The sequence below is a fragment of the Channa argus genome, chromosome 20 (assembly GCF_033026475.1).
Source record: "Channa argus isolate prfri chromosome 20, Channa argus male v1.0, whole genome shotgun sequence".
Taxonomy (NCBI): domain Eukaryota; kingdom Metazoa; phylum Chordata; class Actinopteri; order Anabantiformes; family Channidae; genus Channa; species Channa argus.
The window spans coordinates 11,377,799-11,395,081 of NC_090216.1; the positions used below are offsets into that span (position 1 = coordinate 11,377,799).

The 17,283-nt window shown below is 39.8% G+C and overlaps 2 protein-coding genes across 6 annotated transcripts; one reads left to right on the plus strand and one right to left on the minus strand.

Moving 5' to 3' along the window:
* Positions 1-1,621: 1,621 nt before the first annotated feature.
* si:dkey-94f20.4 (synembryn-A) lies at positions 1,622-11,287 on the plus strand. Of its 2 annotated transcripts, XM_067488896.1 has the most exons (14): positions 1,622-4,925; positions 5,294-5,388; positions 5,488-5,535; positions 6,777-6,794; positions 6,905-6,994; positions 7,074-7,669; positions 8,167-8,302; positions 8,424-8,612; positions 8,887-8,981; positions 9,170-9,320; positions 9,425-9,520; positions 9,655-9,799; positions 10,218-10,497; positions 10,724-11,287. In XM_067488896.1, the coding sequence occupies exons 2-14, from the start codon at positions 5,299-5,301 to the stop codon at positions 10,857-10,859; spliced, it is 2,070 nt and encodes a 689-aa protein (XP_067344997.1). In that variant the 5' UTR covers positions 1,622-4,925; positions 5,294-5,298; the 3' UTR covers positions 10,860-11,287. The 2 variants fall into 2 exon arrangements, with proteins under 2 accessions (XP_067344997.1, XP_067344996.1); XM_067488895.1 differs by lacking the exon at positions 1,622-4,925 and having other exon boundaries at positions 4,932-5,388.
* A 245-nt stretch (positions 11,288-11,532) lies between these two features.
* irf3 (interferon regulatory factor 3) lies at positions 11,533-16,875 on the minus strand. Of its 4 annotated transcripts, none has more exons than XM_067488900.1 (11): positions 16,710-16,875; positions 15,666-15,832; positions 15,285-15,456; positions 14,577-14,647; positions 14,442-14,490; positions 14,227-14,292; positions 13,898-14,140; positions 13,566-13,656; positions 12,816-13,099; positions 12,590-12,708; positions 11,533-12,183 (listed from the first exon to the last, which is right to left on the minus strand). In XM_067488900.1, exons 2-11 carry the CDS (start codon positions 15,828-15,830, stop codon positions 12,070-12,072), a joined length of 1,374 nt encoding a protein of 457 aa, XP_067345001.1. In that variant the 5' UTR covers positions 15,831-15,832; positions 16,710-16,875; the 3' UTR covers positions 11,533-12,069. The 4 variants fall into 4 exon arrangements, with proteins under 4 accessions (XP_067345001.1, XP_067345000.1, XP_067344998.1 ...); XM_067488899.1 differs by having other exon boundaries at positions 14,227-14,295; XM_067488897.1 differs by having other exon boundaries at positions 14,227-14,295; positions 14,577-14,650.
* Positions 16,876-17,283: the final 408 nt, after the last annotated feature.

Below are 17,283 nucleotides of genomic sequence, written 5' to 3' on the forward strand. Positions count from 1 at the left end.
CAGGTGAGGGCGTGGTTACACCACAATGTCGATAAACCACTGCCGTCATTCACAAACTTCATAGTCATTCTAGATCATAACTAGAATGAGCTGCGATAATGTAGTAGTGCAAATTAATACAGATGTGGTGAAGTTGGAAAGAAAATGCTTCTGCATGGCCACTGAAAACACAGACTTTGACACCACTGCAGCAAAAGGACAACTGAAGACTGATGCCTGGTGAGTGTAAACAGAATCTAAGCTGTCTGGTATGTATTTTTCCTCAAAGGCGATTAGAATTCTACATGCTTGTTAAATATTTATTGTACAATACACATAAATAAGCGATTCATATAGAATATTCGAAATATAATTTTAAACAAGCTTTGAAACATCCATATTTTGAATCCACAATGAGTACCAGTCAGTGCAAACATATACAGACATATTTGGTTGTTAAATTTGGAGAATATGTTGAGGACCCTCCACCTCCTTAGTCCATCACTTGTTGGTATTTTTCTGGGTCCTATCTGCCATATCCATGAGGGTCACTGGCTTTTTTCGACTCATCTTTTCCACTCGTTTTGCTGAAGTTAAATAAAGTGTTGGCCAGGTTATGAAGGTGGCAGGTGCCGAGGTTGCAACCGCGCTGAGGTGCACGCCGTCGACGTAACTTTACCGCCCAACTTTTGATGGTGAAGAGCACAGAAAAGGGGGAAAAAAAGAGGTTAGAAATCATACTTGACCTCTCAGAACATTAGAACTTTTCATTTATAAAATAATTTCAGGTTTTCACATAACTTGCAGAAATACAATTTGGGTTTTGTTAAAAGCCATAAATAAATAGTAGAACTGAATTTATTTGCTCAAAACAGTGAAACTAACAGTCTCCAGTTTTTTATTTTGCAGTCCAGTCTCTTGCACACCTGTGTTTCAGTGGACCCAGATCTAGACGTTTGTCTTCTGAATGGAATGGAGTGATCCTCAATGCTGGAACATGCTCCTCCTGTGTGTCCTTTGGCCTTTTTACCCCTGAGGGCTGAACACTACTTGCGTCTGACCTGCAAGTTCAGTGCAATGACGTAATTCATTAATGTCATATAATGAACCAGACCACCCTTGTTTAAATTTTATGTAAGATACAGCTTTTATTTCCCCAATAATAAAATTAATATTGTTAATTTGAGTGTTGTGTATCATTAGTTGTACATATTCTGATGTTTGCCACTGACCTGTGAGTTGGTCTAAGTGGTGAGGCAGCAGCCAGAGGCACAGTCAGCAGCAACAGAACAGTTATCTCCATACCGCACTGGCCTGTGACAGAAGAATAATGGGCAACGTTTGAGAAGAAAGGTCAACATGTCCGAATACAAATTAGCAACCACTTTAAAATTAAAAATTAAAAACACAAATAAATGCACTTACCACTAAGAAAATGTAACAACCAGTCGTAGTTTTCTGACTAATTTATCAATCCAGAGGGTCGAGTTTCATAGACTGTGGGATGCCCTATTCTGTCATCCCTGTCCACCTCTCCCCTTTTATAGTGTGTGTGTGGGGGGGGTGTCTCTAATGTGGTCATTACATTGCCAGACTAATTCCCACGCTCATAATTAATCAGTGATGTTGGCAGTTTTAGTATTTTATTTGCAAGGGCTGTGATTCTAACACAAACAAGCTTTGAACAACAGCTTCCATACACATTATTGTACTTAAACTTGAAGTGACCTTGAACCTTGTTGGATGTTTACTTTGATTCTTATGTTCACTCTTAGCTCCACTCACACCGCCAACCCCCTCCCCCCACTCCACTTGCTGCTGAGCAATTGTTTCAGAAATCATTCTTTCATTTCCATCACCTGCAGGAAGCCTGCAGAGCCCAAAATAGCCCCAGTTCTCCTCCAGGCTTTTCTTTATCGCCCCATTTTTCCTGTGCCTTTTTCCCTTGTGTCACATTTGCCGTCACCATGTTTATTCCTGAAGTGTCCTTCTCTCACATCCATCCCCCACATATAGCGTTTCAAAAACAACGTGATCCTTACACCTTTCCTCCTTTTAATACTTATTGATTAAATTAAAGCAAATTAATTAGTCCACTTACAATCATCAAAGAAAAAAACAATCAACTTTCTAACTATTTGTTTGGAAATCCAACAATTCCTGATGTTTTCATAAATTCAGTGTCATGTTTACATTCATCCTATCTCCACACTCTGTTTCTTCCAACCTCTTTCCTTCTCTCAACTTCCCGTCTCGAGTCTATTGTTGTGTGCTCCCTAGATGGCAGCTGTTGTCCAGTGAATCATCACTGTTGCTCATGCACCTGAGATTATTAGCAGTCAGATGATATCTGAGAATGATTTCACGTAGAATTAGTCACTTATTTTACCAAGTGCTTTTTAATGAAGAGTTTCCTCTTAAAAGGTTAGCTAGCAGGGATGACGTGTAAAGAAAACACTGCCTCATGGCATGTGAGTTCCTGTACACCTGTTGCTGTCTAGCTTTGGGAGCGTTACTTTAACTTGAATTGAGTGCAATTTAGTCTCCATAAGCTGTATAGGAACATTAATACTGTATATGGGTTCTGACACATTATATTGTAAGGCAGTTGGTCCTGATGACATACCTGTGGAGATATGTCATCAGGAGAGGTAGCAGTAGAGTTTCTGACTAGAGTGTTTAACAAGATCTTGGAGAGTAAGTGCATGACCAAGGAATGAAGGAGAAGTGTACTGGTGCCGATTTTTAAGAACAAGGGAGATGTATAGAGCTGTGACAACTGTAGAGGAATAAAACTGATGAGTCAAACAATAAAGTTTTGGAAAAGAGTAGTGGAAGCTGGCCTAAGGGCTGAGGTGAGCATTTCACGCGTAAAAAGAGTACAACTGATGCAGTATTTGCTTTGAGGATGCTGGTGGAGAAGTACAGAGGAGGTCATAGGGAGTTGCATAGTGTCTTCGTAGATTTAGAGAAAGCGTATGACAGGGTGCCGAGAGAGGAGCTGTGGTATTGTATGAGGAAGTCTGGAGTGGCAGAGAAGTATGTTAGAGTGGTGCATGACATGTATGAGAGCTGTAAGACCGTGGTGAGGTGTGATGTAGCAGGTGGAAGAAAATCTAGAGAGGTGGAGGTCTGCTCTGGAAAGCAGAGGACTGAAGCTTAGCCGAAGTAAGACAGAATACATGTGCGTGAATGAGAAGGCCCCAAGTAGACTGGTGAGGTTACAGAGAGCAGAGGTGAAGAAGGTGCAGGACTTTAAGTACTTGAGGTCAATGTTTCAGAGGAACAAAGAGTCTGGAAAAGAGGTGAAGAGGCGGGTGTAAGCAGGTTGGAATGGGTGGAGAAAAGTGTCAGGTGAAAGGAAACATGTTCAAGACGGTGATGAGACCAGTGATGTTGTTCGGCTTAGAGACACTGGCACTGAAGAAAAGACAGGAGGCAGAGCTGGAGGTAGCAGAGCTTAAGATGTTGAGGTTCATTTTGGGAGTGACGAGGATGGACAGGATCAGGAATGAGGACATCAGAGGGACAGCTCATGTTAGAGGTTTTGGAGAAAAACTCAGAGAGGCCAGATTGAGATGGTTTGGACATGTTCAGAGGAGAGATAATGACTATATCGGTAGAAGGGTGCTGAGGTTGGAGCTGCAGGCAGGAGGTCTAGAGGAAGACCAAAGAGGAGATTTATGGATGTAGTGAGGGGGGACATGAAGTTAGCTGGTGTGAGAGAAGAGGATGCAGAGGACAGGGTTAGATGGAGGCACATGATTCGCTGTGGCGACACCTGAAAGGGAACAGCGAAAGGAAAAGAAGAAGACTTGACAATAGTTGTTTTCTTCCACTGGTTGTAGAGGTCACTAAAGACCATCAGCCGCTTGTCAATCAGATTTGTTGATATCAAGTGTACAGTCCATCTTAAAGGAATATGCGTGAACTTCCAAGAGAGCACTTTGTCAGCGCTCCTGTGACTTTTCTCCTGCTATCGCTCACACAGTGTGTATCCTGTTGTAAGTGTGCAGCCACCAGCCAGCAACTTTAGCCCAATAGCCATGTTTCCTCTACCCACAGGGCACAAATATGAACATCCTGTCAGGAAAACCTGTCATTCAGCTGCATATAATCTTCTCACACGTGTCATCTTAAAGCCATGTGAGACACTTTACTACATGTTACATGGATGCCTTTTTTTAGAGAAAGCTGAAAACACAAACAGTTCATTTATTGGATTTAAATCCAAAGTTTATTTTTTCTGTTGCTGATCTGGTAAAGATTACCACTGTCAATATACTGTACAATCCACAGTTACACATACTGTATTGTGCAAAAGACTTAAAAAAACAAATTGATACAACAATAAAAATAGCTCCATCTTGTGGGGAGTGGACAACATTATGATGAGGTGTACACAAATTGCAAGTGGAAAGTTTAGGGAAGATTTTGCGATAAAAGTAATTTCAAGCTGTGAATTATTAACTTAAAAAACTGTTGTCCTATGTAAATCTACAAGTGCAGCTTAGTCAGCAGTAGCTCTGGTGTGGTGTTATGCAACAGCTAGAGAAGCACGATACAGAAAAACATCTTAATGGTTGTTTTAATTTTAATTTCCTGCATCAACAGATTTAAGTAAAACTGGACTGCGAGAGAGCGAAAGAGGTTATGCAGCTCAACTCTGGAAAAACCTGTAACAGGTCAACACAGAGAGAGTCCATTAGTGGATTATAACCACAAACACTCTGCATCTCTCCTGGATTAAAGAGAGGGTGAGAGAGAGAGAGAGAGAGGGGTTTAGACTGAGTGCATGAGAGTGACTGGAAAGCAAGTGAATGGTGCAAATTCAAAGCCAGAACACTCTGCACACATCGTATGTCTGGGACAAGAGCTGAAGCAAAGTTGGAGCAGTGGCAGCATTCTAGGTTGGCAAACCTAAGATAGTAAAGTTTAAGTTTAAGGTAAGTCCAGACAAAATATGTTGTAAAAATTATTTCCCTGCTTCTTTTGTAAATCATGTATTTTCTACAATACACTAAATGTATGGCAATACAGAGAATTATCATACGCAAGATAAAGATGCAGCTTTCAGTAGCCGTAAAGCATTTATGGTGATGATGATACTAATTGTTATTATTTTTGCGCTTTAATTACACACTTTCCGATTTATGTTTTGATTGTGTGAGTACATTACAGAAAACAAATACAGCAGCCTTTTTTGTCACTTTGCATCCCATACTGTATAACCTCTGCCACCTCCATCTTTACCATCATCATTATTTTGTTATTACCTCAATGATTATTCCTCTCTATGGCCGTGTGTGTGAAGGAAGTATGGACGTGGATGTGGAGGGGATTATCCAGTGCATTAAGCAGGGGGATGAGAATGGTGTTCAGATGCAGCTCCAGCAGTTCAACAAAGAGGTAACATCACACAGAAGCTCACACGTTCCCATGTTTGGACAATAAACTGTTGCTCGGTAAAGTTGCAGGCCACTTATGACACGGTTGCTTATCCCACAGTATGCCCAGTGCTTCTTCTTTGATGCTGAGCAGAGAGGAAGAAGGAAAGTAAGTTGGAAGTTTACTCTCATCACCTCTCCTGTATTCTTTAAGCCTTACCTTTTCTTTGTGGCCCTCATTGTACCTTAAACTCCCCCACCCCCACCTGTACTCCACAGTCTGTTTGTGATTAATAATTCTGCCATGTCAGTTCTATCCCTGATCCTCTCTCCATGCATTGAGTAACATACTGCGTGTTAATCTAGTCCACACTTTCAGCTTAGGCATTTGCAGCCAGTGAACAGCAAATCTATTCACAAGACACTGCACTCTATGGCTAAAAGTAGTAAAAACATCTTTTGTTTAAATGTAATTTAATAACTTGAAATATGAACAAACCTGACTTATAATTAGAGGTATTTATTTATTCATTTATTTATTTATTTTTATTACAATTGTAGGTCCATCCATTATCTGTAACCGCTTATCCTGTTCAGGGTTGCGGGGGACTGGATATCCCAGCTGTCATCTCAGTTTATCTCAGGGCTAACACAAAGACAACATACACAGACAGACAACCATTCACTTTCACACCCACAGGCAATTAGCTAACATTAACAGAACCCAAGCATGGGGACAACATACAAACTCCACACAGCACTAACCACTCCACAACCACGCTGCTCTACAACTGCAAAGTTGCATTTAATTTGAATTGAAAACATTTCTTAAATTGAATACTTTCCTTCAAAGTATAGTTAATTTTTCAAAACAATAGAATGTAATTATTTAGTTTCTAATATATATATATATATATATATATATATATATATATATATATATATATATATATATATATAGTTATATATATATAGTTATATATATATAGTTATATATATATATATAGTTATATATATATATATATAGTTATATATAGTTATATATATATATATATAGTTATATTCTTAATTTTACATTGTTATTTTAATGAATAATAAATGCATTTTAATTTAGTTACATTTTTTATTTTATTTTAATTTTTATTTCAGAGAAATATTCTTTTTTTTTTCCATGATTAAATTTTATCTTTTCTTGTTTCTTTTCATGCTTCTGTGTATTGATAAATTGTTAATTTGAACAGACAGAGACCAGTCAATTATTAATATATTTAATAATTTGTTAATTTTTAAAGTTAAAATATTATATAACAGAGTGAATATAGCCCACGTGTCACAATGTTGTATAATGCTAACATTTTCTCACTCTTCTGCTACATTGCCAACTGAAATTGGACTGCCCACCTCCTAAAGCAAAGAAAACTAGATGAGGTACAAAGTTGCCACAGTCGGAAAAAAATTTAATGATAAATTCATAAATGAATAAGTGCAATAAAGTGTAAAACATTTGATCTTATTGAGTCTTTGCCCTGCTCAACCAGTTCAGGACGAATAAAGTGAGAGAGTACACAGATTCAGACTCAGACTATGACGAGTCTGACCAGGAGGATCGAGGCCTCATCCTCAGACAGGTAAGTGTCCTTCTCTGTCACTCATTCCTTTGAGAAAGGCTCATTAACTCAACACCTTTGTTTCTGTTCCTCCCCTCAGAATTTAGCAGTTGTCCTTCTGAGGTTCATAAGAACAGAGGTGAAATGTCATCTGTTGAGAGTATCTCTACGTACCCTGAGGATCCTGTCCAGAGACAAAAGGGTGCTAGGCCCCATGGTGACTGACAGTGCTCTGATGACATTTGCCAATCTAGCCGGGCTCACCGTGAGCGATGCTAGTGACGAAGCCAATGATCCTGATTCTGATTTCTATGATAACATCATTGCTTCTCTTGCTGAGGCCAAAGTGGTGCAGTGTCATCCTGAAGAGGTCGAAGGTGACACTGAACCTAGTGGTCAAAATGAAGAGCACTCTGCCCCTGATGAGCTTCCCAAGAGTGACATCAGCACCACAGAAGGCAGAGATCTGGACAGCTGGTCTGGGATCCACAGAACGAGCATAAACGAAATGTACAGAGGCGGCATCCATCACAAAGCTCTGGAGCGAGGGAGGAGGGACCGCAGAAAGAGCAAGATAGAGGAGGAGGAAGAGGAGGGGGAGTCAGGAGAGGAGGCGCAGAGAAAAGAAGCCATGAAGGTGTTATGTAACGTGGTGTATAACAGCACCTGGGCACAGGAAAGGTTCAGTGCTCTCAGGTGGGTTTCCTCCCAGGTCGAGAACACACACACAACAAGGCAGTCCAAGATAGTGTTGGCTTTGCTTTTCTAGTATTTCTACGTTTATTGTGCTGTTAATTGTCACAGAAAAGTCCTAACTTAGAGCTACAGTAAGTAGCTGTAAGTAGTAAGTTAAGTGGCAAAAAAGAAGCAATCCCTGTTGTCACATACTGTATGTGATAATATCAACCTTCTTTTTTAGCTGCAATCACACAGGCATAAATTCATAGTAATGAAAGTGGAGACACCCTGTTCAAAAACTATTTTATGATGTTGCTAATTATACATTCATTCTGTGTGCACACACACACACACACACACCTTTGATTAAAAGCAACAAGCTCATGCATGTTCTTTAAATCCCACAGTGAGATAGAAATGGAAAGAGCAACCTCGAACATAACTGTGTATGTCTAATCTCACTGCTTTCATTTTGGTTTGGGCCACATCTTTTTTTTTCTTTTTTTACAAATCAGGCTCATGTGCGGTCTCATAAATCGTCTGTCCTCCAGTGTCAGTTGCTCGTCTTCCTCCAGTGTGCAGTTCTATGAACTACGCCTCCTGTTCCTCATAACTGCACTGAGGCCAGAGCTCAGGACTCAGCTTCAAATGGTAACACACAGTGTTAACTACAAATCTACTTTAGTTTATCAGGCCACCTCCAGTTTATCATAATATTGATATGAGTGCTGGTTTCCTCCCTGCTCTTATGCTCAATACCTTTCTCTTCCAGGAGGGAGGGGTATCCATCCTCACAGCAGCCTTGGAAAGCTGCCTGGAGATACAGTGGAAAGACCAGTATGAGTGTGTGCTGGATCCAGCAGAGCCTCCCATCTCTCTGGAAGCCTCTCAACGTATCACAGAGATCCTGAAAATCCTCTTTAACATCACCTACAGCACTCACAGGCAGGAGCCAAGCGAGGTCGGTGAATAGTATGGCGGGCGTTATAATTCAGCCTTTAGGTTTATTAAGAGAAGCTGGAGAAAAAAGTCCACACAACAAACATATTTAACATGTGAACAAATACAGTGAAGATGGTACTATTGTACATCACAGCTACCTTCTCTCATCACCTCTTTCTGTCAAAGGAAATTCAGAACATGTCTCTAAATTTTCTTTCATACTTAATCAGCCCAGATTAACGGCCTTACAGAGTGAAATGAGCTGTTCCGTACTCCTTTTCCTCCATCCGCAGTGTGATGCAGCTCTTTACCGACACCTGGTGGCCATCCTGCGTATCTGTCTGAGGAGGAAGTGCATGCTGTCTGAAGACACTGATGAACTGCAGGGGTGAGCGTGAACCAGAGAGGGTTAGATAGAAAGAAATCTCAACTTGTGTAGGAGCATTTATGCAATTTGCTTACTGACCACCCTTGATATAAATTCATATTGCTCTCATTTCATCCCTCAGTTTAACATTTGTAGTATTATGCAAAATACTAATCTGTGCTCTCGTTTGTTTTCTGTCCATCCCTCAGTCACACAGTCAACCTGTTGTCAGCGCTGCCTCTTCAGTGTCTTGACGTGCTGCTCACGATGCCTCTGGAGCCCAACTCTGAGCAGTGCCAGGGCGTCAACATGGACTGTGTCCACACCCTGCTGATGTTCATGGAGAGACGCCTCGAGTCGGTTAGTCAGAGAAGAGGTGGAATGCTTACTGGCCAGGCTAAAAAGTCCAGAGTTTTACTTTAATATAAAGATCATTCACGAACAGTGACATTTTTGGTTTCCAGGGTGAGAAGATGAAAGAGAAGCTGACACCGGTCCTCAATCTGCTGATAGAGAGCTGCAGGGCCCACAGAGAAACACGGCACTACATCAGGAAACATGTACTAACATTTCTCTAAATATTAATTATCTTTTTAAGAATGTTAAATTGGTGGTTGTTGCAGTGTTTTAACGATGTTTGGCGCTAGTATTGTTTCAAGTATAAAAACCTAATCGAAGCTTTCCCCTTCATTAGATCTTGCCTCCTCTGAGAGATGTATCTCAAAGGCCAGAGGAAGGCACAACAGTGAAGAGTCGTCTAATTCGTCTCATGACTCATCTGGACACAGACCTGAAACACTGTGCAGCTGACCTCATATTTGTCCTCTGCAAGGAAAATGGTAAGACCTTACACTTAGAAAAATTGAATTACAAAGTGTAGTTATGAAAAAATAAATGTAATGTTGAAATTATCAGTTGAGATCAAGATAGCGGAGATACTATGCTTTATAACTTGATTTTAAACAGATAAGGAAAAATAAGAATATGGATGTTTTTCAACCTCCTAAACACTTAAATTATTGTTTTTCCTATTAAATTGTGTCTATTTTCTATTCATACCTAAAGGGCAGCCATCACAATGGAATTAGAAATATTCCTAAATCCAGTTATAATTCAGTCGCCTTTATTTTGAAAGTCTAGCATTTAAAGTTTAGTGGTCTGTCAACAACAAGCATTTTCATTAGTGATGCCCTGCTCACTATGTCTTTGTACTGCACTGTACCCTTTATCTCTTATTACCCCTCATTCTTTTTACAGTAAGGCGTTTTGTCAAGTACACAGGCTATGGTAATGCAGCCGGCCTGCTGGCCACCAGGGGATTGCTGGCTGGCCAAGGCCCCAGGACCGCTCCTTCTGATGTCCAGTACTCCAGCGACTCCGACTCAGACACTGAGGAGTACCGACAGGTCAAAGATCGCATCAACCCGGTAACGGGAAGGGTGGAGGCGGAGCAGCCAGACCCCATGGAAGGCATGACAGAGGAGGAGAAGGAGGAGGAGGCTAAGAGGCTGATCATGCTCTTCAATAGGCTGTCCAGGTCAGTGCGACTATATAACACTTGTTAAAACTATTTGGCTAATAATAATGAAGGCAAAGGAGGGTCAAGTTTATTAATATGAATCCCTAAAGTGGCAACAAGTGAAGGCTTCACGAAGTGTCCAGCAAAAGTTCAAGGCAGCAAGACTAAATGGGTACAATATAGTTGATGATCACTAATACTAAACAATAAACTGCCCATGTCTGTTACACCTCACATTTTGCAGAGATAGCATTATCCAGCCAATGGGAGTGGATTCAGAGGGGAAACTGGTCCCAATGTCAGGACTAAATGAAAATTCCCTAACTGAGGAGAGGAAGTCGGAGTCAGAGAATGAAGCCGAGGAAGAGGAGAAGAACTGAACCCTGTCTAATTCATTCATTCAGGTCATTTCCAATTAATAAATATCCAATTTGTGAAGTTTCACAGATATCATCAGCCAGCCATTCTGAATGTAAATACACTCCAGAGAGAATATTACAAAGCTCACACTGCTTTAAGTTAAAAATAAAAGTCTGAATTAAGAATAGATTTTATCATAATAAATGGTAATAACATGATGCTAATAAAACATTTAAATTTGGTTGTATTGTTTGTACTGATGTTAGTTGTATTTCAATGTATAGTTTCATCTAGTCTTCCATACAGTGAATTCCAAACATCTTTGACCCTTTAATAAAAATAAAAGATTAAAATCATCTGCACAGCACATTTACTTATTTCAGTGAAGTATCTCTGGTCTTTCAGTTTGCAACCATTCCAAGTTGTGCTCAGGTGTATGTTAAGCACATGGAGCTAAACCCGTCTCATGTGATACAAGATCAAAACATTTTGACTCCAGATGCTGTGATCACATCTCTGTCGCTAATTCACTTTGACCTTTAAGCGCAGTTTCATTGTAACCTTTGGTGTGACGTAACCGAGCAGGCTTTCCTTTTTTCTCACTTTATGGTTTATGTTGTTACAGTGCAGCTTATTCGTTTTACTGTTGTTGTGCTCACAGCATGTCAGTCGTTTTATTATTTAGCACCACAGTTGGTGATTAGCACTTTTATTTTGGAACATGAACATTAATTCTGTAAACACATAAATTAGCTCATTAAACAGAATGATTGACAGGTCCTGGATGGCATTTTGCATTGTGCAAGGTCAGTTTAAAAGGGAAAATGGGGATTTGTTTTATTACCAAAATAAAATGTGGTTATTTCACCAACAACAAATTATTTTGATTGGCAGGATACTGAATAGATTCACACAAATTAAGTGACAGCTTCTTTTCTTTAGTTCATTCGCACCAGAGTAGCTTAGTAATGTGTTCTAACTTCCTGGAAATACTAGCACTAGTAATATCATTGGTGTCAGAAAATCCCATCAAATCCTCCCTGATTATAGTCTCATTATTTTTGCAAAACTATCAATGTGTACTGTACATTAAATTGAAAGCACATGGTGCCAGTTACTTCATCTGTTTGCTTTGTACCTTCTTGCTGTATGTTTCTTAGAAGTTTTTGTCATGGTTAAGGATTACAAACAAAGGTAAACAGTGACTTTTTATAGGTTCAGCAAAGTGCATCAGTACAACTCCATCATCTCTTCAAGGGACATCTGCAGCTCTACAGACTGCAGGGAGGATGCGCCACCTCCAACAGCCATGTTCTTAAGTAACTCCATTGAAGTCAGGACGACCTGAGACAGAAAATGCAAAGAGGCAGAAGTCAGATGCAATGACCATACCAGGGTTGCAAATTTAATTTAATACAAGCCATAAAAGTAAAAAAAAAAAAGGTTAAGCAAAGAAGTGTGAAGCAGGTTGCTTTCTATTTCTCAGCATGCTCTCGTCTGCATGGGATTGTGGGCCAAAAACAACTTTACACCTGAGAGATAAGCTGTCACTGCTGATGTATAAGTTCCTTCGCTCCTAGCATTTAATCAATACTAAGACAAAACTGATACGTTGTGTTTACTACAGCTTCCTAATTTGAGGTTTTGATCACTTAAATAGTTATAAAAAAACAAACTTTTCTGGCCAACTGAAATACTGTACAAGTACAGCGGTGTCTGTGTGTTTTAATAATTTAAAGGTTTTCTTCACCTCCACTGTGATAAGTTTCTTCTCCCAAGGCCTATTATCTGGGTCAGGCCACTTCTCCCCAATGCAGAAGAACAGGGAGCAGGGAGGGCAGTCTCTCCCATCAATGAAGGCTAATATTCCTTGAGGGAGAGGACAATTGATTACTCTATCAATTCAGCTTTGTAAGATACTGTCCATGTTTTCACAGGTACCTACAGAAAAGAACATAATTATTCCCTTCACCCACCTTGCACAAATTCCTTGAATGTGAACAGTGGCTGTGGCAGTTTAGAAATCTCTTGGGGCTTTCTGCTCTGGTCAAACTTGGAAAAACTCCAAAATGCTTTAGTTTCACCTTGTCGCTGGCCAAAGACCACGTGACCAGACACCCCCACATCCAAACTTTCTATTTTGTCCAGGATGCGTTGGGTCAGACTGGCTTGGATTTTATCCAGCATGGGTCCAGGACTTGGCAGAGAGACCAAGGACAGGCCTGATTCGTGATCCAAAACAGTCCCGATCATATCAGGCCTAATGGGAAGACAACATTTTATCATTTCAGGTGAATAGCAAGGTTATATGGCTGCCAGAACATCACAGGAATAGTTTGACATTTTGGGAAATATACTTTTTTGACATGGGTTAGAGAAAACTCTCACACAGTATGTGTGAGAAAAAGGTGAAGCCAAAAGACTAAAGACTAGGAGGATGATGAAGAGATGACAATCAACATAACATATAACTTCAGATGTGCTGGTAGGCAGATTGTATTACCTTTGGATGCAGCCAGGCCAGCCCACCTTGTGTCTAGTCTTTATGTTGTTAATATGAACTAATTAGCTACATGTTTACCACACAGATAGGGTGGTATCAATCCTCCATCTTTAGGAAAGAATGTACATAGCTTTTTTCTGAAAATATCTTACCATTCCTTAAACTTTGGAGGCTGAACTTTTCAAACATTTATCTTTTGATATAAGCTTTATTATGATGTTACCTGTAGACTAAGCGGACCCCAGCTTCATTCTCAACCAGCTGCTCAGACACCTTCACCCCTCTGTAGTACACCGATATCCTGAACAGAGTCTCTATAAATATAGAAAGAATGGGGATGTATGGGTAAATATGTTAACCTGCTACTCTCTTCTGTGTATTTCTGTTAAAGCATCTAGTTGTTAATCCCATATACATTGTTACATCATATCATTTGTATTTCCAGGCTGTGTAGTTTTTACTTAGCATTCTGAAAGACATTCATTTTTCATATGAGGAAATGTGAACAGGAGTTAGGTCCACATTTCATTTCCACAGTAACATCCATCAACTTACTGAAATTTTCTCCATCTCTGGTCTTGTTCATGGTATATAGGAACTGCTCCGCCAGATGGCCACCACAGACCCCTCCCTCAGCTTCCCCCATTGGATGTGCTGGTTGCTCAGGCAACCCAGCTTCATTGCCAGGACCCTTAAACATTACTGGATACTGCTGTTGCCCAGGCAACAGGTCTCCACCAATCAAAACCTGATTTTGGAGATGCTGTTGCTCAGGAGGAGGCTCAAAGTCTGCAGTGCCTAGCGTGGAAAAAAGTTGGAGAAACTGAAAAACTGTTTCTGGAAAAGTACACTGAGTAGTCTTTGTTTTGTGCTCATAAGTCTACCTATTTCAGGGCCAATGTTCAATCCCTTTAGACACTCCTGGAGAATATCATGGTTGACAGTAGAGTCTGCTGAAGACATTTTTAATTTAAAATATTAAGACGGTATCTAAACATTTCTAACTACAACAATAATAAATATTGTACACATTAAAGTAATCTTTCTCTCTAAGATGCACAGTTGACACAAGAAGAAAGCAACAGAGGAGCTCCCTTACCTGAAAATGCACCTTCTTCTGGGAAGCAGAGATGGTCATCAATCTGACTCTGGGACACCAAAGACCCACACCTTAATGAATTCACATGCAGTAATTACACAACATTTACATTTTACTTCCTGTGTACTTACTTACTTCTTGTGTAGAAAGACCACAGTCCTCAAGTAAGTCAGCATGTACTTGATCCTGGGATCCACTAGAAAGGTCTGCTGTGAGAAAAAAGCAAAAACGAGTCTGCTTACTATCTTTTCATAGTGTATTCTCAGAAACAACTCTTTAACCTAATAATCTCCTTGAAAAATCACTTAGATGCTATACATTTAAATCACCCTGATGAATCTCAATCATGCAAGAGGGACAGTAATGTGATCAGCCAAATCAGGTAAAGAGTTATTAGGTATGTACCATACATGTGGCCAAACTGATAGAAAGGTGCATTTAAAATTCGAATTGAACACACATGTGCCAAGAAACGAGCAGTATCTGAGCTTTATATTTATTTATTTAGCAATGTACAACATTACAGCAAGGTCTAGTAAATGATGATGCTAATTTAAAGGTGCATCAAGCATCACCCTGCCCCATCGTGAGAATACAGGTAAAGTACACAAGGTGCAGAGTGACATTTTTCATAGTATGTAAGTATGTATATGTATAGTAGATGGACATTCCAGAAAGAGAGCAATCATTTTGAATTATATCTATGCATCTTTGATATCCAAGATGTCAGTCAAAATACACATCTAAGTCAGCATTTTTGTTGGTAGGTAATGTTTGTATAGTTAATCAGGAAACAAGGCCAAAATGGTGATTGTCTATGGGGAGACTGTTCTGTATCCTAACCTGGTGATCCTGACTTTTCTGGCCAGTGAAACACTTTGTGAGGATTAGCGGCGTCGTTCTTGTTGTCTTTAAGGGTTTTGAAGCCTTTGGCTCGGAGGGCACTGCGGAAGTTTCTCTTCCAGACGGAGGGGTCTCCCTGAGCCCTGCCACCACCACTGATCTCTGCCCAGGCCTAGAAGAAAGAAAGGTTAAGTACATCGGGTTAACAACGTTTTAATACATTATGAACTTTCTTCTTCCTATCACTGCAGATCAATATAAACACAAGGGATACGTTCTGTCAAATCCATGCATAAGATCTCCTATTATTATCTCACTTTGCTACAGTAGATTTTCCTTTTTCATTTCATACTGTTTATGATGCCTGTGCATAACTGGTACCTTGAAGATGAGGATGTCACTATTAGAGGAGTCCTGCCTCAAAGCATGTTTCCATGGGATGCAGAACTCTGTTCGCTCTGGGTTTGTCCAGTGGACACCAGGATACTTGCCGCTGTCTATCTGAGTCTGCAGCCATGGAATGAGCAGGGGTTTGGAATGAGACATTTCTGCAGGAGAAAATAAAAAAGTACCATGTCAACAATGACACAAGGATTCAATTTAACATCTCTGAGCATCTCGTCTGTGTTGATTTAGTCACATTCTGAGAAGTAACATGAAGGAACATTTCAAATAAGTGTAGAAAATATATTTCTAAAAGATCCTAACACATTTATAAATAAGGTGAATGAGAAGTTATTCTTCTTTCACTTCCACCAAATGATCATATGTTTGAGAAGAAAAAGAAGTAATCCTCCTCTAAGCGTCAGATCATCTTAAATTTCGGCAGTACTGTGATACAGCTGGGAATCGGTCTATATGTGCTTTTCCTGAGTGGTAAGAAAGAGGAAGCAGGCATACGTTCAGCACTCAAAAAAAAAGAATACTTTAAATACACTGGTAAGCATTATTCTGTAAAATAATAAGGCTTGATAGTCCATTCATCATTGACTTGCAAGTATATATATATATATATATATATATATATACTAAACTGTTATTTATTTATTGCTATTACAGTAAAATGTCAAATTAACGTACAGTCAATTGTGTGTGTACTACTTCATCATGTCGTTGCGTTTAGTAGATGCCTATGAACTTACCTTAAGAGGAATTACTAAAATAATAAAATCAGTTCGCTACTGAAATGTAACTTCTTTGTACTGATGTACAGTGGTATGTAAGAAATTGCTCCTGTCAACCTTCTCATTTCTGACAGAAAACAAAACAAACGAACATCAAGAAACAGTTACACCAGTTACACGTCGATGGCTTTAAATGTTGCCAAAAGTTTCACAACGGAGCACAACTGCAGAGGTTTAAGAGGTGATTTTAAAATACAATTTGAATCAAGTGATACCTACATTAAAAAGAAAATTCTCCTACCTGTTCCAACGAGTTTGAAGGTGTTGAGTTCAAGTGCAGTCGTTTTCAGTGGGATAAAAGGAAATAGCTGCAGAATGTCGCCTGTATATATTTGTTATAGGCGCCAGAAATCACTGGCAAACTATAAGCTGCTAGGTCTTAAATACCGTCAGGAGCCCAGCTGTTCTCGGGAAACTCCATATCCTCGGTTTCGTTTTCCAGATGTGACGTCAGCTGGTTATTACACCACGTCCGCTAGGCGGAGTTAATACACATCTCTTCATCTTTCTATTCTTATGAGGACCCTCATGACCATCATGCCTAAATTCAAGATTCCCCCAGCCCTCAAACGATAAGCAGCTTTAACAATTCATCACATTACTTCTTGTAATCCTCAACTCATTGTAAACCTAGGTGTTAGGGTTAGGTTGTTTATTTTTGTGTACAGTTTGTGCATCAGACCTGTGTACATTAACACATCATGCCCATAGGTGCACATCCTATGTGAGAAGTGAGGGAAATGTAAAAAAAGTCAGCACACATACATCCAAATCAAGGAACACACAGGCCAAACACAAAACTCATCCTAACCCTG